Source organism: Leptosomus discolor, chromosome 5 (genome assembly GCF_034619465.1).
Source record: "Leptosomus discolor isolate bLepDis1 chromosome 5, bLepDis1.hap2, whole genome shotgun sequence".
Classification (NCBI taxonomy): domain Eukaryota; kingdom Metazoa; phylum Chordata; class Aves; order Leptosomiformes; family Leptosomidae; genus Leptosomus; species Leptosomus discolor.
The window spans coordinates 61293972-61320941 of NC_141395.1; the positions used below are offsets into that span (position 1 = coordinate 61293972).

A 26970-nucleotide genomic window follows, 5' to 3' on the forward strand; every position below is an offset into this window, starting at 1 on the left:
TGGGTCTGCACAGTGTTATGTTATAATTGGGAATTGTTTTTGCCAGTATGGAGTGTCCATGTGAGAATGGAGTTTACAGTATTCCCCTCACAGAAGACTGCAGGGAGGGCTCTTCAGCTGCACTGATTGCCTTTCGGGATTTTTTCTGTATTTTTGCAAACATTTCTACTCCAGTTTTATCTCAACACATACAGGGAGTAACAAACCTCTTGAACTGTGCATCCAAATGTGAAGATGGATAATTACTGAGAAAGACAAAAATAGTATTTGTTTTCTCTTTGTATGAGATTTAGACTTTGAAAACAGAGGTGTAAATTGCTCTTGTAGTTAGTAGACTGAGAACTAAAGAGTTTCTTCTAGTTTCATTGCAGGATCAGGGTTTTGCCATAATGGCTGGGTTTATTTTGCCTCTGTCTGTAGACTACATGCTGATATGAACAGAGTATTTTTCATATTATGTGGAACTTGACTTTGAAGCAAGTGAACAAATCTTTGGCATTTCTTAGCATATCTTGAGTAAATATCTTTTTCTTTCTACTTCTGTCCCTTTCATTTTTTTTCTTTGAGCAGGTTTCTGTAAGTTCAGTGAAGCAGTCCAAATAAAGGAAAAGTCTATACAGCTGTGTAAGAGTTGTTCTACTAAAAAGCTAATCACACTTTAGCAGCAGTGCTCATTATATACTCCTGCCTTTTCTGACTTCCAAGAAAAAACAGTACTTTTTGTAATAATTCAGCTTGAGCCTTAAGAATTACTTTGATGGTATGCTTGATGGACAATTATTATGTAGTTTTCCATGAGCTGTATCTTTAATAGTTACTCAGTTCAGGTGCTATTTAAAAATTATTTAATTAATCACCCTCCCTGCCAGCCACCCCCAAATTTAGAAATTACATTATCATTTCAAATTGATGCAGATGTGTTCACCACTGTAGGTCTATGCTTTTCTGACCTGGGATGGGATCTTGTGTTTCTACTAAGTTCTGTAGATTACAGTAGCATGAGGCACTGTAGGAATGTAAAATTTTTTCCTTTGTATTCATTTTATATAAGCAAATGAAGACTTTGCAAATAGAGCACAACTCTGAGGTTTTGAAGTATCAGTGCGTACGCTTCTTTTGAAACTACGTTCTCTGAAAACTCTGCCTATGTTGCAAGACATAGTGCATCTTCACATTGCTGAAGTTAGCTCTGCATTGCATTTGGGAATCTGGAGCAGCTTTTGTAGGCATGCCTAAAGTCACATCAAACAGGCTGGAGTACTACGTCAGTGTCGTAGTCATACCTGGACCTAAATAACCATTAATGAAACTTTTTCTCAAAAAGTTTTAAAGCCTACATAGTGATCTGGCAGCTTGGAGGTAGAGAATGTTTTTGTCCAGATGTCGGGTGAAATCACATCACTGGGTGCAGTGTAGACATGCTTGCTTTAAGTGATCAGTTTAGCCAGTATTCAGCTGGGCAATGTATAGTTTGTTTTGGTGGCTTAGCTTATGAATTAAGCATTGTAATGACACACATGCTTTGGCTAAAAAAGAGTAATAGTGTTTACATTCTGTTTCTAAATGTGAATTCATGCACTTCTGTCCTTATGTTTCAGGTTTGGAAATGTGTATGTCTTATCTCACTGGCAAGGTTTCTGCATCCATCTTTTCCTTTAATGACTTTTGTTCCCATTTTTCTAGTCTATGTTTTTGTGTCCTGATGTCCTGGTTTGACTGGGACAGAATCACAGCCCAGCCATGCTGGGCAGGCCGTTAGCAGTTTGGAGTCTGCCAGGGCAGCTGACCTGAGTGAGCTACAGGGGTAGCCCACACCCTAAAGTCATGAGCATTATAAAGGGGGAAGGTTTATTGAGGAAGGGGAGCTCCTGTGAGTGTCCTGCTAGGGTTCCTTCTGCTCATTGTGTGGCTTCTCCTTGCTCCCAAGGTCTGCTCTCCTGTCTGTTGCAACTGCTGCGTATTTGTATGGTTGAGTGTAACTTTGTACACCTTTGTAGGTATCAGTGCTGTTTCATTAAATCAGTTTTCACTTCATCCCATGAGTCTCTTCTCTTTTTCCTCATTCCTGTTCCTGGCTGGTAAGGGGTTATTGGGTGATGGAGCAGCAATCAGAGAAATGGAGAATGCTGGTCTTTTCAGAAACCCCCCTCAGTGGCAGCAGGATAGCAGCTGTCCCTCCAGCGTGGCTCCACAGAGCTATTTTCTTAGCTTTCAGTCCCAAGTCTGTTACTCCTTCCATCCCTCTCATCCTAACAATGTCCAGGCCATATTTTCTTGTATTTGGGGCAGCAAAATTAAATTTTGCCTTTGCTTCTGGACAACCTAAATAACCTTTGGTTTTGCCAAGACCCCTGTGAATGCAATTTTCCTTGCAAAGCAAATTGTAAAATATCTTTTAAAGGTAGATTGCAATTTAGTCTGTTACTGTTTGGACTCCAGAACTTCTCTCACATGTATGTGTGTCTTTCTAATAAGATAACTACAGTTCTTGTATCCTACAGCAGATTTGCAGTGCTGCAAAACAGATTGTACCCTGACACCCCCCAGATCTTCTCGCTCCAGAGTCAGCGCATTGCAGAATGGATATGGTGCTATCTGTTGTGGAGAGATGAGAGAATTAGGTAACACGATGTATTGACAGACAAACACAGCAGTGTGAGATGGTTGACTGTTTTCAAAATTTTTTTACGATGAAGGTGGTAAAACACTGGCACAGGTTGCCCAGGGAGGTGGCAGATGCCCCATCCCTGGAAACATTCAAGGTCATGTTGGATGGGGCTCTGAGCATCTAGTTGAAGATGTCCATGCTCATTGCTGGGGTGGGGTGGGCTAGATGATCTTTAAAGGTCCCTTTCAACCAAACTATGCTATGATTCCATGAACTGCCTATTATCCAATATTCTTTCGCAATAGCAGTGGCAACTGTCCAGTTAGTGCAGGAAGGGATGCAGTATTCATTCGTCATGAAGTGCCATGGCTTAGCGTATTTTGGGTTACTGCTTCAGACTCTCAGTTACTTGTTTCAGAGTTTTGGGCTATTGAATGAGTCCTGTGGAAAGGGAATATTTCTGTTTTGCCACCTCCATTATGTTACTTTTCCATTGCCATTACAAGCTAATTCAAAGCTCTTTGTGTTAGGCTAATAGCTTCTGATTCACCGCTGTCAGCCAGTACCTCTTTGTGCGCTTTTCATACCACTTACCAGTCCCCCTACCACTTACCTATGAAGAACATTTTTTTCTTTTCTTCCCTGAGTGAAGCTCATCATAGACAAATCATTAATGGAACATCAGAAAGATCCCATCTGTTAGAGTTGCATATGGCTAAGATCACAATTATCAAAAGTAGTTGGTTTGGGGTTTTTTTTTCCCCCATGCTTATCCATACAATAAATGTAGTTGTCAGCAGGATAAGTTCACGCATCGGATAAGGTCACAATTTCATTTAGTGACAACTTCCAACAGCGTGAACTTACAAGGTTCGATTTATTAAAGAGTCAGAAAGGATAAGATCACTGCATGGCCAGCCTGATTTATCAGGGTTTCACTAGAGTACTTGAATAGAGAATGTCGTATTTCAAGTTTATGTTCAAAACTGTAGTTTAGTGTGTGTTATGTCTCAGAGACTTGAAAATTGAGAGAGGAGAATTTAGAGGAGGTATCTCAATAATGCGGTTTATGTCTGCCAAGCAAGTGTATGGCATTTAATATTGGAGCTACCTTGTTAAGAAGCACAGAAGTAGAAATGGGATAGTTCTCCGTTGTCAGTGAAGTGCTGTGTGAAAACCTACACATATTAGCTTGTTATAATGGAGGTAATCACCAGTCAAATATTAATTGCAGATTCTTCCTGTGCATACAGGATGGCAGGCAGATCTTGGGCTCTGGGTTGGGCAGCACTTAAGATCTTCTGAGAGTGTTTTTAACTTGCTCACTCTGACCTCAGAGCAGTCCTTGTTTGAAACTACAACATGTATGATTTCTCTGCCTTGCAAAAATATTCAGTAGAGAGCCAGGTGGCTATGCACGGGAAATATGCAAAGAAGGAGCCTTTGCTAGTGGAAATTGGTAGAGCCCCATGATGTCAAGTAACCAGGCCCTAATTATAGCAGAGGAAGAGCTTACTCATTCTTTTTAACTGACTCCTCTTAGAAAGCTACTCCTGATAAAAAAAATCCCCTACTGCCAAAGCTATCAGTGACTTGCTTAGAAATGTTAAACATTTATAGAGCTGTATACACTTATTTCTGAACAAAGTAGTCCACTTTTTTTCTCCCAAAATACTGCTCATCATTCACCTTCAGATGTACACTCCTTTGTTTCTTATTCCAGAATGTGGGTAGATGGATGAAAGCCAGTGTTATTTTCTTCAGAAATACTATGTATAGTTGAATTCTTCTGGTGTTCAAGCTGTAGTCAAATTCTGTTAAGGGCTAAAAGCTGTTGTTGGGTTCCTGTGTACTCTGCATATTTTGTGAAGTTTTTTTAAATTATTCTGGTTTTGCTGTAAAAGAAGACAAAGCTAAACTGACCTCTCTCCCTTGTGTTTTGTGCAAGCCCTATGTGGCATCCCTGAAACAATATGTATATGTAAGAAAAGAGTTATAAACCAGGTCCTTTCTTTTTGGTTTTGTGTCCACCGAGGTGGCCTAATATCTTAAAAGCCACAGGATATTTTGTAGCTGTACTGGTGAGTCATGACTTGGGGCTTCTTTTACAGTGGAGCTCTCGTAAGTCTTTGAGTAATCACAGACTTTAAAAGTATGCTACATCAAGAAGATAAGAGAAACAGCCCACAGCACTAACAGCATTATCTTTTACCAAAATTGATTAGCCCATACTATGTGTCTCAAATATTTTGTATAAACTTACTCAGCAAGCTGGAAATAAGTGTGTTCCTGAAGAACAAGCTGAAAAAAATACTTGCTCTGTAGCAAGGAAAGGGGAAGTAAATATCACTAAATGGAATGTCTCTTAAGTAAGGTTTTGGTTTTCTTCCTAACTTGCAAAAACTAAAAGCAGGGCATTACTTCCTCTCTACTTATGTTTCTTAGTGCTCCTTCTATTATGCTGCTTGCTATCCTTTTCAATCAGACATTTGGTGAGTCTAGGATGAAAACAGCAAAATACAACTCCTTCTTGACTTTGCCATCGGAATTATCAGGTATATCACATACTTTATCCCAAGGGTATGAATGAATTCTGTATGTTATAATTTGCTGTTGTGTGAAGGAGCGTAATGTTCAGTACTGAGGTAGTCTGTTGCAATTGCTGATCACTAGAAACTACTAACAGTGTTTGGCACAGAATTTTCTGCTTCCTTTGGGCTGGAGCACCGATTAAGGGAAGATGCAGCAGTTTTTCATCCTTTCTTTCCTTTTCTCCCTACTTGGGATCTCCATGGCCAAGCGCCTGTGAAGAGTCAGTACCAGCAGAGTCTTTACACTTCTTACTGTGAATGGTGATACAGCAATAAAATCTCAGTTCCTCTTCCTTCTCCTGATGTAATCTGTGAAGATGCTGAGCAGTTGTGCAGGGATAGGCAGCTGCAGAGAGCACTTCTGATTTACATCTGAGCTTCCTCTAGGGCTGAGGGGGAAAATCTTATCTTACTGACACATCTTTCAAACTCTTTTAATTGAGAGTCACAGGGTAAGGTTCTCAGGTTCTCCCTCCACACCCCCCACCCCCCCCCACCCCCTCCCCCCTGCAAACTCCCTTGAGGCCACAGGTATGGCACCACTTAAACCAGCATCCTTGTGGGAAGCCAGCAGTGACCAGGGACAGCCCCGTTCTTCTCAGTGGGACGCTGGGCCTGTTCGTTGCCACAGTTTTGACACCATTCACCAAATAGGAAATTACAGAGGAGCAAAATGTTGTAAATGAATGCAGGAAAGTTGCAGGCTTCTTACTCCAGGGTCAGGGGAATTCAGGAGAGGATTTTTAATGGTGACATTTGTAATCTTTCTTCTACAAACCCTCGCACCAGCCCCTGGCCTTCCTGCTTAGAGCAGACAAAGGAACGTATACAGGGATTTTACAAAAGGTGCAGGCTCTGATAGGGGAAAAAAGATCTTAGCAGATGCTTGTAGACCCTGATGTGCAATGTTTTTTAACTTACAGCCCTCTTAGTGTTATTTTTTTTCCCCTAAACAAACAAAGATTTTCAGTGGAAGAAAAAAAATCTTTGACCAGGATCAAATTCTAATGTGCTGCACCTTGTGCAAGTGTGGCCAAAATGTCTGTGTTTGCCAAAACATATTAGCAGATTATCCTTCCCGACTCTAATGTTCACCCATGGCATTAAAATGGCTGCTGGTCATGGTGACCAGAGGAAAATGTGTCTTTTATTTTTTTGGTGAAATATGATCAAGGGAAATGGGAATGTTATGCAGCAAAATGTTTTGTAACCCTGTCTGCAGTCTGCTGCTCTGTCGTGGGGTTCTGAGTGGAGAGGAAATACAGCAGCTTGAGTACAATTCAGCATGATGTTGCCCATTGGTATTCCTAAATATTGAAATGTATTGCCCAAACTACAACTTGGGACTGTAACAAAAGACAGTAGGAGAGAGAAAGCATCTACATTAACTTAATTATCAACTAGAAGAAAAAAGTACAGTTTTGGAAAATAATTGCTGTTTTTTGTTTGCCTCAAACCTGAACTACTCGCCAGACATAAGATTCATGTTACTAATTTTATTTAAAATATAAAGTGTTACGATGTGTACCTTAAAACTTAGGTAGGTTTTTGGATATCGCTGGATGATCTGCCCTAAGTTTGTCGTTCTTAATCCATTAAAAGACAGGCCTGCTTGTAAATCCACAGGTACAGATAAGGAGTCACTGTTTGACTGTGTCTGAACCCTTTTCAAATGAAAAATGTCAGTGGCAGAAAGGGAGACTGAATTATTTTTTAAAAGGGTTTTCAAAGATTCTCATGATTCCTCTGGTATCAGTTAAATGTGACATGTCCATAGACATGGCTGGCTTTTAGTGTGTAAAAGCAGGCAAATGTTACAGTTTTCATCTCCATGCAGAGAGAAAATGCTGTAGTATGCCTAAATGATCAACATGTTACCTTGCAATACCAGAAAGATTTCTCTCTTTCATAATTAACATATAAGGAGATTTTTTTTAAAGTTAATACTATTTGTAACAATGTGACTGTGAGAGGAGAAAAAAATGCGTTTTTTTTTTCTGTTTGAATGCATATATATTATATGTAAATTAGACGTAATTAATCCATAAGGTTTCCTGCTCACATACTGCCTTTTAAAATGTCGTAGCACTGTCATAATGAGGGCTCGCTTGCGTACATAGAAGCTTTTGTAAACTGATACAGCTCTATTTCCTAGATTTGTTCCAGTTTGCAGGAAGGATCTGATGCACAATTTTACGTAGAGTAGTTTTGTAATCTGCAACACTCGGAGGTGAAATTTAGATTTCTGTGCTTGAAAATGGAATCTAGAGCCAAGCCTTCTTTTTGGAAAACAGACGAGATTAACCCCTGCGGACAAGGAAAAACTTTGCAACTTGGTTGTAGCATAAATCCAGGCATCCATGGGGACGGTTAGCTCGGGGAAGTCTGTGGAGACTGCCTGTAAGCCAGGAGGCGTTACTCACTTCCTCCAGCCCAAGGTTCATATCAACAACTGCCAGTTCTAAATTTTGGATGAGTTAACTTCTTGCACAGTTGGACTTTACCCTGTTTATGGAAAAGCACCGTACTGATTTGGGGTAGAGTTGTTTAGAGGGGACATGCTGATGTGAAAGGCAGGAATTACTGTTGCATCTGGTTGGCATGGAAGGGGAGGAAGGGGCTTTAGCAGGCAGGGAAAACAGGTTGGGAGAAATAATGGCTACAGCGAAGTCAAGGTGAGCTCTGCTGCTTGTGAGAAGAGGTTTTCTGCTGCCTTCAGGAAGGTCAAAGCTTGGAAGTGCAACAGCATGTAAAAATGTGGTTAAATGCCTAACAAGAAAAGCGCAGAGCAGCCCTTCCTCCTTGTTCCATTTTGTCCCTCTGAAAGTTTAAAACCGGAATTTATTTGAGTTGTTTTAGGAAGAATGTAAGAAATTGCATATATAAGCATAACTGTTGCTATATTTTTAACTGAAACATTTGTTCATGGAAAAAACCAGGCTTATTGAAGAGATGGCTTTCAAAGAAGAGTTGTCCAGAATATTTTTTTTTTAATCCTGAGATGAAGTGGAAAAAGTACTGAGGAGAAAGGTGGTGACTGAATTTCATTTTTCCTTCCACAGCAATGATCAAGTGTGTATTACTTGGTCTTTTTTCACTGGAAAAGCCCAGAAAAGTTCAAATGAGCTAAAGTAACAATTTTACTTTTAAGTGTTAATTTTGAAGTCCTTGCTTTCAAAAAAAAAATTTTCTTTTAAAAAAAGACAAAAACAAATTAGTACACGCTAATAAACCAAAACCACTATACTATCTCCCCATTGCTTTTACCTATTTGTGTTAAACCCTTAAGCTAACAATTTAAAGTATTTTGGGTCTAATTCTGAAATGTTACTGCCTGTAAAACCTCACTTCATTTAAAATGCCTTTTTTTTAATTGTAGTAAATGTTGTTAGTAGTTTCTTCAGAACTAGTACAGTTGTTGTGGATTTGTATCACTATATGGTGTGTCTACAAAACTTTTAGTAGCTGAATGTTTCAGAATGTGGTATTGTGACAGCAAAATGCATCAAGGTGGTTAATGCACCAGGTGTGGCTGCTGTTGCACTCTCTCCTTTCAACTATCATTTCCCCCCTCCTCAGCATTTCTTAAGAACTTTTATGAAACCAGTATTTTGAATAAAAATGCCTTCAAACTCTAATGCATGTGAAAAGATGCAGGAAAGTAATGGGACTTCCTAAACAAAACTTGAATGTCATTATAAGGGAAAAAGGTTTGTTTTTCTTTTGCAGGATGACAAGATCAGTTGCTTTTCAGACAAGCATAATTAATTATCTTTATATGGATCCTCAGAACATTGTGCCTATAAAGCCAACACAAAGGCAGAGGTGGTTGTTGTCAAGGCGCAAGTGAAAGTACTCTCAACACTGCTTGTTTTCTTTGTTTGCAGGAGAGTTGGAGGTGGTCCAGAAAGACGGGGAGCGCAAGATTCAGAGCCGGCAGCAGCTTCCGGTTGGAACAACATGGGGGCCTTTTGCTGGGAAGATGGATCTGAATAATAACACCTTGGTATGTAGATGCTGCGAGACACTTTGCTTCGTTATATTGTCTGTTGTTCTTTAGGGAATAGCCTGAATTGCTTCTCAGCCGGAGCATTTGAAAATGGGCATTGTTAGCTTTCACGGACAGTGGTATTTGGCTCTTTTCCAATTAGTTCATCTATGGCAACCATCCACCTAAAGTTATTTGGAGCACAGGTTAATAGTATTTAACTTGTTATTTTACAGACAGGAAATGTCACTTCCTTATTTGCTGAACCAAGCTGTTGCATTTCAGTAGTAAAACCTGATTTTTTTTTTAGTGGCTTTTAAAATTTTTCATAGTATTAATTGCTGAATACTTAATTTATATTACTGGATGCTAGAAAATAAATTACTTTTTTTTTAGGATAAAAATCCTTAAATTTGCCTTGATGTTACTGAACATAGCAAGATCATTTCTGTTTGTGTTGGTTTTAAATCTGAGCTTCAAGATTACTTATATATAGTTCAGATTACTTTTCTGAGAATACCTAGAAAGGTGACCCTGTGTAGAAAAAAAGCAACTACTATCTCTAGAAGGAGGGTTTAGACAATCTTAGAACATGCATTGCCCTGTGGGATACTTCTGAAGAACCATTTTCTTCAGCTGGAGCACTGTTTACTATTACAGACTGCATGAATGCATTGACATAAAGACCAGTGGAACTGTTTCACAGAAGTGTTTTACATACATTTGGGGTAGATACATCTGTGCTGTAAATAGAGAAGCTGAGCTTCCCAGTGTTGGGGGTATTGTCCTGTCCTTGGAGGACCTGAGGAGTGCTGAGCTGCTGAAATACATCTGGGACAGTGTGAGAGAGGGGTTATGTGGACATGGGAGAAAAGGGGGGCAACTGGTAGTCTTTAACTCCTCCCTGGAGAACCTGTGCCTATATATTGTTCCCTTTTAAGCGCGTGCTGGATAGTATGCTTGTTACTTTCTGTAAATATGTATATTAAAATTGTAGTGAAACATTATTCTGAGTACATAGTAGCCATTTAAGGTGTATATTAAGGTCTGTTATTATTTTGTAAATTTGGGCAAATACCACTTCTGCTGTAACAAAAACATTTAGCTAAGATATTTTAGTTTTAATGAACTTATAATGAAGCAGTGAGCAGAGTTGACTTTTTAGTTTGGTGATCGCAATGGGATTGATCAACTTTCTCAACCTAGTTCAGAGAGATGTGGGATGAAAATCTTCAGGACTCTTTTTCTTCACTAAACTGGAAAGATACCAATTTTTTTCTTGTCAAATTAAAAATCATAGCCTATTTTTGCTAACACTTGAAATATTTTAGTTTTGTTTTGCCTACTAATATAAATATATTTGGAAATCTGAAAAAGTTCCTGTAAACAGAATTGTAGTCCTCAGCAATACTGTCTTGCTCCCTGAGCAACTCCATCCTTTGAGATAGTCGAAACTGAACTGCATATCATCTTGAGCAATTGGAGTTAACTTCGAAGTTAGATCTCACTTTGAAGTTTGCCCTGCTTTGAGTGGGAGTTTGGACTGGATGACCTCCAGAGGTCCCTTCCAACCTGAATTAATCTGTGATTCAAAATATTGTTTCTTTATCCTGAATATCAGATGTTTCCTGTAATCCTACATTTGTTACTTTAAAGTGCTGTGTGAAGAAATGTAAATCTTTTGATAGAACTTTAAATTACTGTTTATGCAACACAAACCCGGTGCCAGCTTCTTCATATTTTTCTTTTATCTTTTTTCTTGAAACAATTCTGCTTTATTTATGATTTTTCTGTTTGCTTGACATATTTGATTACTTTTGTCACTAGCATACATGCTCTCTGTTGTTCATAAAGGGAGTGGCATTTGTTTACTTGTTATTTATATCTGTTTTGAAAAGCTCATTTGGATAAAGTCTCACCTCCCTAGAATTCAATCAAACTTTCACATCAGCAGCTGACAGCAGGTTTAGTTAATTTCTGAATGAGAACTTCGAACATTGCACTGTTAGAAACATCAAATGATTTCTGGAAAAGAGCTTTAATGTGAATTTTTGGTATAGCGAGGAAAAGAAAGAAAAAATCGGGGAACCTCAGGTGAGTAAATATCAGAATTTTTTCAGCTGGTCTCTTTATTGCAAAATATGTTTGTGGCTGTCTACAAGTGTGTTACCTGATTTTAGTGTTAGCAATGTGACATTGCCTCACAGGATTCATTACCTAGCTATGACAGTTGCAGCTTACTTACCACCCTTGTACTCTGCACTGTATACAGCCTGTACATGTAATACCCTGTTGAAGTGCTTCTTTTTTCAAGCAGTGCTGTGTCACTGAATGCAGTCTCGCTGCTGCTGGCTCGGGAGATGGAGCAAGCTAATTAATTCAGTATGATAATTAATTGAGTCACCGTGCCAGATGTCAAATACTTTTTAGATCTTTCAAGTTTCTGTCTTGAAGTATATTAACAGTATATATCTCAGAGTAGTGGAAGGTTGGGTACCTTGGACAAAAATTATGTAAATGCTGCTTTTCACTTGCAATAGGAATAGCAGCTGTTGACTTCATCAGCAGTGCTGCAGCACTGTCAGGAGGTATGGGAGAGCAAGGTCTGTACTAGGGCTGCAGAATACTCAGACTCTAATGGTAGATTTGAAATAGCTCAATGACTAATGAAGTTCTTAATTTTTCTTATCTAGGAGTTAGCCAATACTCATGAATTACAGAATGATCAAAACCATTTGTGAAATAATGGACCATTGCATTACAGTACTGTTGATGAAACAATCTGCATGCAGCCACCAGAAATCTTAAGAACGTTATTTTTAACAACAAAGGGTGACTCTTGAATCTTAAAACTTGTCTGGGCATTTAATTCACATTTCAATCTGATCTTAAGAACTGCTTAGAGTCATAGGATCGCAGAATGGTTTGGGTTGGAAGGGGCCTCAAAGATCGTCTAGTTCAAAGCCCCTGCCATGGGAAGGGACACCTTCCACTACACCAAGTTGCTCAAGGCTCCATCCAACCTGCTCTTGAACACTTCCAGGGATGGAGCACCCACAACTTCCTTAGCCAACCTGTTCCAGTGTCTCACCACCCTCAGGGTGAAGAACTTCTTCCTTGTATCTAGTCTAAACCTGCCCTCTCCCAGCTTCCAACCATCACCCTTTGTCCTACCACTGCAGGCCCTTGTAAAAAGTCCCGCCCCAGCCTTCTTGTAGGCCCCCTTCAGGTACTGGAAGGCTGCTATAGGGTCTCCCCAGACCCTTCTCTTCTCCAGGCTGAACAAGCCCATCTCTCTGCCTGTCCTCATAGGAAAGGTGTTCCAACCCTCTGACCATCTTGGTAGCCCTCCTTCGGACTCGCTCCAACAGCTCCATGTCTGTCTTGTGTTGGGGGCTCCAGAGCTGGACACAGGCTTCCAGGTGAGGTCTCACAAGGGCAGAGTAGAGGGGCAGAATCACCTCCCTCGACCTGCTGGCCACACATCTTTTGATGCAGCCCAGGATACTATTGACTTTTGGGCTGCAAGCGCACACTATTGGCTCATGTTTGTCCTATCATCCACCAGCACGCCCAAGTCCTTCTCCCCAGGACTGCTCTCAATCCACTTATGTCATTATTAAATATTTATAGATATCTATTTAGATACCTTTATTATATTTAGAGTGACAGATCTCCTATTTAGATGCCTTTAATGATCTGTTCCTGTAATTTTGCCAAAATTTGGCAAATTATTCTGCTCTCAGCTGCATGCATAGTTTATATCCCTCTGCACAATTGGCCATAGAGGTTACTGCCTTCCACTTCTTTCCACTTCCACTTTCCATCATCTGTTCCATAATAATTGATGGTCTGAAGAAAATGAAATGCATAGGAATGTCTTTTCAAGCCTAGAAAGTGCACTTCTAAAATAAGAGCTTGTTCTCTTCTTTTACAGCAAGAAGAGATCACCTACATGTCTCCAGATTCTGTTTGAGATTTAATATAATCTTGTTGTTTTGACAAACAGACACATGCAGAGTTTTGTACAATACTGCTTTCTATCTACAGTTGATGAGAACTCAGCTCTACAAGGAAGGCAACACGATTTAATCACTAGTTTTACCAGGAAGGCTCCAACTTTGTGCCTTGCTGCATCACAGAAAATTCAGTAGTTTGTGGATACCTACAAGTAGATGGGAATATATTTCTCGTGAAACTCCTGGCTTGTGATTCCTGTCTTTAACAGAAAGTGGATTTGCACATATGTCAGGTCTAATGTGAACAGGCAGGTGAGGTGAACAGGCAGGTGAGAAGAACAGAAGGCCCCTCCAGGCTGGTCATACAAACCACTGAAAGAGTAGCTGCTATGCCCAAGCAGCTCTAAATTCAAGGTACTAACAGCCTATTTAAGAAAAAACCTGCTTGTTTGCTTTTTCCCAGCTGTAAATATTTTCCCTGTTTGAGGGCACAACTTTGGGAATGAGGCCCTTGGAAACAAAAGCGGCACAGAACTTCATAACCCACAACGGACATCGAGCAGCAGCTTGTGCCGTCGCTCCGGTAGTCGTGTGGAGGCATTCTGAAAGGCCTTTTTCCTTTGGCTGCCGCCATCTAGTTTTTGGTGTTAATCTGTGCCCATGGCAGGGTTTTGCAAAGCAAAACAATGAGCAGCTGGATCCTGCCCCCCGTTCTCGTGGTCTTGTTGCAGGGAGGGGCATGCGGGGCAGGCCTGTATCGGCCTGATAAGGAAAAGAGGATTCAACGTGGCTGTGAAGGGAATCTGCGGGAAGAAACTGTGCAGGGTTGGGCCAGGCAAGCAGTGGGATACAGCAGGGACCCTTTAATGGGATCTGGGAGGTTCAGCTCCAAAGTGACACTTCTGGAAGACATCGTCATGAAACGGTTTGACCGGGTAGCATGTGAGGGGCTGAGGAGCCAAGGTTCAAAATGCAGTTGAGTTGCTCACTCAGTAATCTGTGACTGGTCACTTTGGGTCAGAAGCCTCGTATCTGTAGTAGCCAGCAACTTTAATCTTCAGAGTTGCAGTGCGAGGGTTTTCTGGGCACTTTGGTTGGAGGTGCTGTACAGCCAGCAAGCCAGTCAGTAGTCTAGTCTGGCTGTAGTCTCTGGTTCTCTTGTTCAAACACGGAAAGGGCTAGGGCAGTTTTTATCTTTAAATATTTTCCTGCAAATGGGGATTTGGGCTCTTGCTAGCATGGAGCCATTTTTATACTTAGTTATCAAAAATAGTGTATTGAGTAATGAACCTTGATTTTAATCTTTGTTGTACTGGGTTGATACCCTTAAATACCTCACGGGGCTACAAAAGCATTTCTTTCTCATTTTTACTGCTGTTAATGTCAGGCTTTTCATGTTTAAAACTAGTTTAAAAACACTTCCTTCTGTCCCAAACAGAAGCAGACGTTAATGTAACATTGCTTCTGAACAGCACATTGTGTCACGCCTGTAGCGATGTGCTGATGCACTGTGCAAGTGTCAGGGTTGACCACTTCATACAAACTGAAACATCTTAAGAAATGGAGATAAGCTGAGATAACATGGACATCCGCATAGCCATCCAGAATGGTCTTTGAGAACAAATCACCTCACATTACCTCACCTTTTGTAAAGTGCTCTCCCATTCATATAGACATGTAGCTGAGGGGAAAGCAATGACAACTTTTTATGAAACTTTTGTGCGTAATTGTAGTTTAGACACTTAAAAAAAATAAATTAGTTATTTCTGCTTCTTTATTTACATTTTCACAACAAGAGTTAATTTAAAGCATGTTACTAATATGATAGCAAGATATGGTAACACTCAGAATAAATACCCTGTTTTGAAAAAAGCTGAAAGTGGGGTGTTTTTCCCAGCTTGCAGAAGTAGTTTCCAGAATGTGAATAGGTGATGAAGCAACAGGGTCCATGAAAAGGGGCACACTGTTCATGCACCTCTGTATGCCTTTACCATGGCCTTAATTTTAAGATACTAAATATTTAAGGGAAATAGAAATATGGTTTGTTTTGAAAACAAAACAAACCACAAATCTTCACAGGAAGACAGGATTGGAATTAGGTTGTTCCTTTTCATTTCTTTATTTGCAAATCGATGATTACCAGAATGCAGTGTTATGTCAATAGGGGATTTTCACATAAAACTGCTTTTGTTTTTTAACCTGTTTTCCTTTTTTTAAGACTACATGCACCCATGGTTCATTTTGACACCTATTCATCGAAACAGCAGAACTTTAACATTTGTTTAAAACTACCAGTGGTCATTTTGAAAGGTTTTTTTTTTTAAAGTAAGTCAGTTGGTGCTTGCTATAAGCACCTCCATTAAGCAGACTATCCTAATACTCAGTTCCCTGGGAGAAGACTCAAACTATCTCTCCTATTTCAATAGGGGGGTCCTTCTCAAAGTGGAAATGTACTCTGGGGCACATTGCCAGGGAGCTGCTGAAAGCAGAGCGAGGGGATGGCCCAGCAGAAGAGATGAAGCAAGGTCAGGAGCCCAGGACAGAAAAAGGCCAAGAAAATTCGGTTTGGGGCTTCCCAGGCAGCAGAAGCAGAGGGAGATACCATCTGCAAGTGCCAGGCTCTTCTATTTTAGGATGTGGGGAGAAGCAGAGAGAAGACAATGTGTACTGGAGCACATACTGCACTGTTAAGCTGTTTAGAGAGAACCACTGCAATAAATTGCGCAGGAGCAACTTATTCTTTTGCTGCTAGGCTATGGTCATCTAGTCTAATCTCTTCTGTACTGTAGACTTTAAGGCTCAAATGCTTATTTTGCTATTGTAGATTTTGCTAAATTTATAATACAACTTTTATAATGGGATGTACTCTTACTTAAAAACTTTGGGTGAGAGAAATAGTTGATTTAGCTCCATTTAAGGCCATTCATGTAGCTCAGTACACTGAAATACCTAAGAGGCATGAGTTCAACACTCATGTTTAAGATGAGGAATTTAACATTAATGTTGTCCTCTGAGGAAGTTTTTAAAATTCATGCTTTTTATAATGATATTTCTTCTTATTTATGAAACATATGTATTATTATAGACTAAGCAGATATGAAATGTCAGATTTAAATATTCAGCAGTTTTTGAAATAACTGTCTTCTCCCTAAATGTTAAAGAACACGGTTGTTTTTTTTATTCTGAAATATTATTCAGTTTCTAAAATGTTGACACTTTCTTCCAGTAGTTTCACATCCGTGGAACAAGTATAGGAAATCCTACCTCCATCATTTTAGTGGAACATAAAGCTGTGAAGGTGTATGTGTCTATGATGTTTGCATTGTTATGCTAAGAATTTGGTAGTTAAAATGGGCACTGAACTGAAAGACCTGGAGGCTTGTGTTCTGTCTTTGACCACTAGAAAATAGAATTTCCTGGATGCTCCTCCATTTCTTTGAGGCAATTACCCATAAATCTATGCCTGCCCAAGGGCAGTTAGCCTTAGTGTACAGTGGTAGTGGAGAAAAGCACCATGATGCTGTTGAGTGTGAAAGTGTATCACAGAATCACAGAATGTTAGGAGTTGGAAGGGACCTCAAAAGATCATCTAGTCCAACCCCCCTGCCAGAGCAGGACCGCCTAGAGTAGGTCACACAGGAACATGTCCAGGCGGGTTTTGAGTGTTTCCAGAGAAGGAGACTCCACAACCTCTCTGGGCAGCCTGTTCCAGTCCTTTGTCACCCTCACAGTGAAAAAGCTTTTCCTTGTGTTAATGTGGAACTTAAAGTAGCGCTTGTGTTGCACTTGCTGCTTTGTCCAGATGTACTGTTTGGACATACAAATGACGCGATTATGAAAAGATCAAGAGATGCTTTCCATAGACTTGTGGAGGCCATGATGGGCAGTTGTTTGGAACAGAGTGCGCTGTTGAGAAAATTCTGGTCTGAAAAGTCATATTTTGGTGGTGTCAAAATTTGTTTCTGCTAAAAAAGTTCAGACCAAGATACCAATCATAGCAACAGTAAGAAGATTTTTAAATGATTGTCTATCTTCATTTAAATGAGAAAATGGCTTCAAGTAAAGGAATGGACCTGTGGTTTCAGTGAAGACAGTGGCTGCTTGCTGCTCACTTCCCATACAGTGTGATGGAATGATTTACATTCCAAACATCAGTTCCCTTTCTGTCTGAATATGCATGAAAGAAGTAGCCTGTAAAATTTCAAGAATGATCAAAATAAGAGGTCTTTCTAGTTGTTTCATTACCAGCAGAATTAACTGCATTCTGTGAAAGAGTGTTTTTGAATGTTTTGAATAGGAAAAGACCCTCAATATTTATAGTAAGTATAGTTAGTACAGTATGTGTGGATACATAAATACGTAGAATTGTAAGTGTATATATATTTGTAAATATATATATACACACACAATATAAGTGTAAGTATATAAATATAGCATATTCTAGTCAGAAAAAAGTACTGACTGTTACTAGGTTTTAAAAATCAGAGTTTTATTTGAAATACAAACAGTTTGCTGAACAACTTCTCTGTTCAGCTATATCTCCTTTTCTAATGATTTTGTAGTATCACGTAGCCAGTAGCGAAATTTGTCCTTTTCCAGATGCAGCAGATCTACTTTGCGCCTCTAAAATACGAGCAACACAGAGCCTGGCCTGAGATCTTAAGTGCTGAGTGAGGTTTGTAAATGTCCTGGGCCTCATTTATCAAGCCCAGAGAACAAGTTCATCAATATAATCCTATGGTGTCTCCAGGGGAGCTGAAAAGACAGCTCCAGACATTAGGGCTCTGATGCAAAGAGCATGGGGAGGCACCATTGCATGCTGTCCTTGCCCTCTCTGCCAGCCCCAGACTACCTGCAGTAGGGGAAAGGCTGCGGCAGGGGATGCACAGCTAGTACTCTACCTAGTGATGTGTCTTATTTACAGGAGTTTGTGCATGTCCTGATATTCCATACGTGATAAATTATATGCATAGCCTCATCAGATTTGATACTGTTTCATATTCATGTCCCATCTTAAATAACTTAGTATTAATTAATAAACTTTGCCCCCTTTCTTTTCACTAATGCATTTTGTCATGTATTCCACAGACTAGAGAGAAGGGAAAAATAGTTCAATGTGTTTACAGAAAGTTTCACAAGTTGTGAAACATTAAATATAGCTTTTTTCTTTTTTTAATTTGAGCTCTTTTAACCTATTTAGGGAATAAATGAGTTTTACATTTAAAAATACTGTCTTTTCTGTACTCTAAGGGAAGGATAGCAGTCTGAATGCGACTGCATTTAGAATAAACTACATAGCATCATCATAGTTTATGTAGATTATTCTCACTCTGAAAAAATGTCACAGATTAGTATTTTGTATCTTGTTTCTGACATTTGATTTGATATCTGAAAAGCATGTAGGAGATTTATAAAAGCTTCATGTACGTTAGCAATTATTATTATTTATGTATTTATAGACATCTCACATTTCGCAAAATACTTTTTTTTTTTTTTTCTTTTGAGCTTTCTGTTCCACATTATAGTCTCTGGTCTGGGGGATGAGTGACCAATTTTTTTTAAAATATGAAACTGGAACTCCTGCCATGTGTGAGGACACTAAAGACAAGTTTAGGGGAGCTGAGGGAGGTGTGCCTCAGCGCTGGGGAGGTGAGGAAGGATTCTTCCCTCTCTCCTCCTCCTGCAAGCTGTTGTCCACACTTTTGGAAGAAAACTGGGTCAAATTAGCATAAAGGGGAGAGAGCAATAAAGCAGAAAACAATAGTACATCCAAAATATATTAGTTTCTTCTTTTCTGCTTGTGTTGAAGCAGGCCTGGTTCTGCTATTTCTAATTTTGATTATATTGTGGACCTCATAGTATGTCTTCGTCTTATCTCTTTGCTTTTATGGTGTTTCTTCCTCTTGGATGCGGTTGCATTTACTGCATTAAATACTGGATCTTGTTCTTCATATTTGTTAAATTCTAATCATATTTTTCTCTTTTGCGATCTACTTGTTTTACCTTACTCCTGTTTTTCTTCTTACTCTGGTCAGTCCATCTCCCCTCCTCGAAGCCAAAATACCATCTTAATCCTGTACACTTCTGTGGTGGAGGGTTTCCCTTGCTGCTTGGACGTGCCTGGATCATGGTCCATGGGAGGATATGATGGGTTGCATTAGGTGAACCTGCCAGACTTGTAGATGTAGGTATCAGCAAGGGAGATTTAGGTAAGATACAAGAAAGAGCTTCCTAACTGTAATGAGAGTGAAAGGCTGGAAGAAATTCAGGAGGTTGTAGAAAATCTGTGGCTGGTGTGTTTAAGAACAGGCTGGACCAAGACGACAGGAGTGGTGTAGGTGCAGCTGAGCCGTGGCGTGGGGGAAGGAAACAGAGCAGATGACCTGTGGCTTTTGGCATTCTGATGCCGAGAAATGTCTGCAGCCAACTTCACTTGTTCAGCTGCCCAGAGACACCTGCAGGTAGCTAAAATCTTTCAAGATTGGCTTTAAAAGGCCAGAATGAGACACTGGGTTTTGTAAAAAAAGGCAGATGGGACGTTACAGGAAGCTAGACAGTTGGTCACACAGTATAGGATACCGTTTTCAAAATCTAATTGAAATATAACAAGGGCTTGCTGGGAGATAAGGAAGTAAGCCACTGTATTTCTTTGGCATGTCCCTTCCCAATTACCTGCAGGTTTTTTTTTCTTCTGCATATTCTCCCTTCCCACTCCATTTTCTTGCTGACTAAATTAACACTCCCTGTATAACCAAATATTAAATCAGTGTAGCTTTTTCAAAACATTATTTTCAGGTTTATTTTGGACTTTGTTTCTAAGTATTCCATACCTCTTTTTTAAGAAATCATTGTCCCAGGTTTCTGTGTCACGGATTTGCTAAGTGAGAGCAATGGTATTGCATTTTCAGGATGCCAAATGTGTGCACTTTGATCTGGCAGTACAGCATGCCTCAGGGAGTAAGCTGAATCTTGATTTCGATAGTCAGTCATCCACTATCAGGTACCAGAGTCCCGATTAGGCAGGCTGAAAAACAGAGAACGCACCATGGGTTGGATGTGGAAACATTTGCAAGGAGGCTCTTGGCATCGCCAGCATCCTCGGAGCTCATTTTGTGGTGCTGTTTCTGTGCTAGTAAATCTCTTTAATGCATACAGAAACAATAACAGGTACCTGTGTGTAGTAAATGACCGCACATGCACTGATTACCTTTAAAAACTCCTCCCCTTCCCCCACCACATTCATCAGTGGAAAACAAGAATATCCATGTTTTGAAACTCGACCTCTCACAAATGTGAGACCACTTCATGTGGTTGTGCCTCCTTAACATTCCTCGCATTCCCTCTTCCAAGCCAATTGTTAGCACTTGTTGCAGGGTTGAAGTGGCTTTGTAGTAGCACCTACTAGACTTGCTAAGGCTAGTGGCATACATGGGACTAAATGGCCTTTCTGACTTTTAATAAGCATTTCCTTGTCAGTCATACCAAAGGTACTTGACTATCTAATTCTTTGTTCATAATAAGTAATATAACTGTGAGGTCTCCTGAACTCTTCAGAAATACAGTTGTGGTGTTCTTGTTTTCAGTGTTTCTCTGGCTGTGATGTTGAACAGGAGCTTTGGGGCAGTTGCAAGGCGTGGGGAAGTAAAGAGGTTCATGGGGTGGCATTCACTGCCATGGTCCACTGCAGCGTGGTACTCAACCTCACAAGAGCTGCAGCAGTTTGCTGCATTGATATTATCAGTTTAAAAATAACGTTGGGATAACATAGATTGTTGAAGTTATTTTTTTCGAGACAACGTATAACATACGCAGATCTCTTCCAAGTAAAGTATGTTTTAGAGATGACGGTGTATATGCCTGTGTTTTTTACTCTAACTCGTTTTTTTATGTTTCCATGTGTAGTCTGTGAAAAAATATAAAGCAATGAAAGGGAATGCACGATGACTGCAGATTTTAAACGGTGATTAATAATGCACTTAGGACTTGATTTTGCCTAGCACTGAGCACCAGCAGGAGGTGCTGAACACCCCAAGCTTTCATTCAAAGCAGTAGGGCTGAGGTATGCTTAGCATTTCATGACACTGAACACTGCAAGTACAGCCCATAAACCTCTCCATAGAAGATAAATATTTGTTATTTTATTTGACCTTGAAGATGGGACTGGTTTGATGGGGTTGAGGTCAATGAGTATATTATTTTTAGACAAGATACGGAGTACATGGATGGTTCTGCTTTATTTTAGTGTGTTAACATCTGGCAGCATTCTGTGTTCCATATGCTGCTGATTGTCCTGATACATTCATCTTCAGTGATTATCAAAAAGATTTCAGTGCGCTGGAGTTAGTCACACATTTTAGAAGACAAATACATGAAGATAAGTAGAAAAGCTGTGTGTGGGTTTTTGTATGTAAGACCAATATTTGGGTGATTGTGGCAAGTACCCTATTAATTTAGAAATATTTTTTAAATTGACTTAATTAGCTAATGTCTGTAAGTAAGTGCTGTAAGGATGAAAAGTAGCATATTAGAGTTCAATATTGTTATCACAATAGACATAGAGAACATTGCTCCTTGGAAATCTGATTGTGCCCTTTTAATTCCACATGCTGAACACTTGCTTATTTCTGCTAATGATGAGTAGTTAAAGGCGTTTTAGATTTGCACCCTTTTCTCATGTATTATTTTTGTATGGCTTTGGTATATGAAAATTTAACTACGCTTGTGCTGTTTCATTACAAAAAGCACACATAAAACTATCAACTGGCTTTTTTTTTTTCTTTTTTTTTATACCAGTGTTTTCAGTTTTCCTAGGTTGATAACATTTTTTTCCAGGGGTATAAATTATTATTTTAATTCTGTGCTGTTTTGGCCTTACATGCTAATAGCTTCAGGGGAGAACGACTGAAGAGTTTCACAGAGAATTTGACACATCAAAGCAGGTGTTCCCTTTTACAGTACCTTCTTCTTTCAGAAAATGCAGAAAGTCTACCATGATCAGAACAAGTGGTGAGGCAAAAATCAAGCTAAGCCAGATGTCTGTCAACCTTGTACATCTCTTGTGGTTTTTGCCACAGCCCACGCTTACTGTAGAGACCAGTCCTTTAGGTTAGCCCACCGTGGGGCTAACCCATGTCCCATATTCCTGCAAAGAATAATTCAAGAAGAATTATCCATAAGAAAACAGCCATAAGGCTCAAAGTCTAGAAAGATGACCCTTTCCTTCCCACACCTCCTGTAAGATGTGCCTTGCTCCTCTACTCTCTGCTAACAAGGGAGGGCACCATGCAATCAGCTGTGCCATGGGTCTTCAGGCAAACCCTGGGACTAGGGTCTGTCCACACAACACGGTGTGGGATGTCTGGTCAAGACAGACATCACAAAAGCAGCAGGAAGGCTAAAATGGCAGTTTGCCACAAAACTGAAGGTACAGAACAAACTAAAGTAGCAATGTTGCTACTCAATATTTCTCTCTTAATTGAATATCTATCATTTCAAAGAAAAAAATAAAGGCAGCAAAGTCTCTTAGGGCACATAACGTCTCCTTATCCACCATTCAGATAAAACTTGTTTTATTTTATCCTGCACAAATTTGTTTGGATCGTAGCAGTGACCAGTCTTACTGTTGCCAATATCTATTAATGATAATGGCTTCAAATACTATACTCACTCAGTGATAGCATCACATCATGGTGAGGAAGATTGTGATCTTATCTAAACCCATTCTGTTTAACTCTGACACTCCTTCTATTATAGCGGGGCCCAGATAAGATCATGCCTGTTAGGATCAGACATTAGTTGGAATCAATATTTGAAAATGTGCCTGTTTTTGCTTAATAGCAAAGTTAGTGTGAGGGTCAGAGTGAGATCATTTGTTGGATGAGATTGTACAGCTTCATCTTGTAATGGAAATGTGTTCTTTGCTTCAGCTGCTGGTGAAAAGTAAAAACAAGGGCTCTTTGAAAGCTGTACAGCTTTGCTAATAATCACTGTGTAAGGAAGATACAATCATGATTATGATATTTAACATCTGTAGTGCTGCAGCATGTTGAGGTTCTAGTTGCGAACTAGTGGTCCTTTGTGCTAGACTCTGTCTGAACCTGATATTGAAAAGACAGCTCCTGGCCTCAACTAGCTTAGGTCCTGGTTTTAGAGCAGATATGAAAACAATGGCAACAAGCAAGTGTGGGAGGCAAAAGCTAAAATGGAGGTAATTAAGATTAGTATAATAACAGTTACATCACACTAAAGCAGCAGACGTGAGTTTTTTAAAGATAGTGAATGAAAAATGCAATGAGTTTGCAAATGATTTCAGAGAATTCTTCCTATATTCATTAATCTAGTGGAAGAAAATACAGATAAATTGGGGGGGGAGGTATTTATTTAGATGGGAATTTTGAAACTCATCTGCTGATAAAGGATGTAGTCTAGATCAGTGGTGGGTGAACCCTTTTGGTGCCTGGTGCCAAATTTATTTCAGAAGCTCAGAAGCTCATGTGCTGCCAACATAAATCTCTCTGTACCGAACTTGGCACCAGTACCAGCAGCTTACGGTTACTGGTGGAGATGAAGAGTCAGAAAACACAAAGCACAATAATGCTGTTTTGCTGAAAAATACGGTTACTTTTCAGGATTTGGTCAAAGAAACCAGTCAAAGCCATGGGGGTATTGCATGGGATATATGAGAGCTGCAGTGCCTCTTTCTCCTCAAGGACATTAATTTTTACTCTCTCATAAATTAAAAAAGAAAAAAATTAGTAGTGAACGACCCATTTTTTTGATCACCACACTGGACAATGTGAGTGACACTAGTTCTGTGCCTGAAGTTGGCATCACAGAGCCTTGTGCATAGCTTCCAGTGCAAGGTAAGTGCCATGAGCACTCGAATAAAAATTAATTTGGAAATTTCTGTATTTTTTCATTAAATGGGATTCCGTTTGAATGGCCAGCTCTTTGTTTAGATGAACTGCTGCTACTAATCATGTGCTAAGACATGGGCTGTGTTTACCAATCATTTCCATTCAGTAATGCCGCTCATCACTGACTCTGTCTGATCTTAACCTTTAACTTCTTGTGGTTTGACTTGGATTTCTTTTACAGTTCTCAACTTGATTACAATTCCTCAAACTTGACACACCAGTCACTAAATTTATGACACTTTTTCTGAAAAAGGTGAATGTAAACATGACAGGAGTGATGATTTTCACCAAAGTCAGAAAGTTTCTGATTTGGAATAAAACATATATACTGCCTACATACTGAGCTCTTCTAATTGTACATGTATATGTCATTACCAGTATCACATATGTGCCAACTGGTAGTTATGAAGAGGTGTAACTGTAATTTATGCTTGTTCAAACACAAAAGTAAGTGGAATGAACAATGAATAAATCATTGCACCAGTGTTAACAGTAAAAGCATGACTGAATTCACTCTCATCATTTTGCCTTTTGATTCCATTAAATGCCATTGCCTACTCTTAATATCATATATGAACGCACTGTAAATCAAAATAAAAAATTCCTCAAAGTGGATTTATATAGATTAAATTCTTCCCCTGTAAGATGTGCATAAGGATATTAGAGCAGTATTTTGCCCATAAAGAGTGAGGCATTTTCATGTTTTCATTGAACAATGCATACTTTTGTATACAGTATGAATAATGAAGATGTAGATTTAATTTTACTTTTTATTTTAGTTGTAGCAAATAGAGGCAGGAGCAAAGCCATTTCTAAATCAAACCTGAAAATATGTCAAGATTTTAGACATCTGTGTCACAGTGCAGGACAGAATTTTTTAAGACTGTTTTTTCTCTACTTCCCCAGCTCTATTTTAATCTGTGTGCATCCTAGAAGTTTCTTCAGTATTTTGATACTTCATCACAGTATTTGTATACAAAAATAGGTGTTTTCCCACATGTGCATTTCCACAGCATGGACTTCAGTAGATTAATGACACAATTTGTCATGAATGTAACTGAAAAACAGTGTACTGGTAGAATTTTGAATTGTTAATATTTAAACATTGATTGTTTTAAAATGTTGACTTTTTGAGCAGCTCTGATTCTCCTCATTATTTCTTTCTTTGTTGTCTTAATTCTGAAATACAGTTTCAAATTCATGGAATATCAACAATTTTCACTATTTTTCTTTTTATTTCTTACTTTGTGCCATGTTTTTGGCCACAGTGAGCCAGGTGTAGAATCACAAATGCTTCAGTGGAGCAAGAGAGGTAGCTTTTTCCTATTCTGAAACCATGATGAGTCCAATTTTGGACACAGTGCAAAACAGAGCACTACAGTTTTCTGCCTTACTCCCAGATATGTATAAAACAAGAATGTTCTTAAGACAATTGGATATATCTGAAGTACAGTGGTGTTTGTTTTTTTTTTTTTCCCCAAGGATATCCCTTCTTTCTCCATGAATAATTTTACCTTTATAGTAACAAAGCATTCCACTTACTCCATTCCTTAGTGCCCGGCATTGGCCGTATAAAGCATGTTTAAAACCTTCTGTTCAACTTGTGTGCCAGTGCACTCATAGCTTCACTTTAAACCTGACTCTGAAACAATTTGAGAAGCAATAAGAGAAGATTGAAGACAATTATACCTGGATAAATAATGCAGAATAGTGTTCATGACTATTTATTTGCATTCTAGGAGTTTATTTGATGTAACTTTATTTTTTTGACTGGGACTTTCTGCCCCAGGAAGTTCTTTGTATCCAGACTAGCCTATTAAATGTCAGAAAACAGATAGTCGTGCTGTTGTTATTACAATGTTTGAATCAACATGGCAAAAAGAGGAAATCGCTTCCTGAAATAATTTACAGACAGAGAACAGGAGGAGAGTGTAGCTTGATCACAAGTTTTTAAAATTGGAGATCAAGGTACAAGAGATAATGGACCTGCTTGACAGCACTCTGGAGGTCTCAGGTTTCTTACAGGTTAAACAAATGCCTGTGTTACAAGATTATTCCCCGAATGACGAGCAGATGCCTGAAAAGTTGTATATTAGCAGCCTATAAATTGAACTAATTTTTAGAAACTCTTCATGTAAAAATTGTGAATAAAAAGTAAGCATGTAGGAATCTGTCTATCCACAGACAATTTGTGATAGAAAAGAAGATGAAATTTTTATGAATATTATAGGCAGATACTAACCATAAAGAAAATGCAAATACAAAGCAATGCTCCTTTGAACATATTCTCAAATGTACCACCTCTGAAAAACAAAAGAAAATAAGTAGACTCCTACAGAAGTCAAATAAATAACTGCTCTGCAACAAATTCCCATCATTTCATAACTGATGGGTTAAAATTGGAGCATGAAGGTATTTAACGAAAATCCAGATTTGCAAAGAGTGGGATGCCTTATCATGTAAAGGAATGATTAAACCAATTGATAGTGCACTGGTGTGCATAGTCTGGATTATGTCTTTGAAAAAGAGAAAATGCTTGATGATGGTCTAGCAGCACTATGTTTCCAATAGGCCAGTCAGTCAAATGCAAATACAGTCTATAATAAAACGAGCTGGTTGGCATAGTAATTGGGAATTGAATGTTATTTGTAGCTCCATATTTCTGTCTTTAGGAGTCTAAGAACTAGGAGGTTGGTATTGATAAGAGGGTTTGTGTATAAATCCTTTGTAATGAGGCTGTGCCTCTTCAGTCATTTGTATTAATTTTAACTTTAGATATGAACATCATTCTCTGAAAGGGATGACAACTAAAATAACTAATTTCACAAATGTCTGGGGAAAAAAATTTACTCATTTTATAAAAAAAATAATCCCTGGGGTTTTTTTTGTTTGATTGGTTGGTTTTGGG

The 26970-nt window shown here is 39.1% G+C and overlaps 1 protein-coding gene across 1 annotated transcript in view; it reads left to right on the plus strand.

Annotated features, from left to right (window-relative positions):
• The window catches only part of ZFPM2 (zinc finger protein, FOG family member 2), a 252065-nt gene that overhangs the window by 83466 nt on the left and 141629 nt on the right, over window positions 1-26970 (plus strand). The window contains exon 3 of the mRNA XM_086466307.1: window positions 9087-9205. Within this exon, the coding sequence (XP_086322433.1) occupies window positions 9182-9205 (24 nt within the window). The 5' untranslated portion in view covers window positions 9087-9181. The remainder of the gene's footprint in view (window positions 1-9086; window positions 9206-26970) is intronic.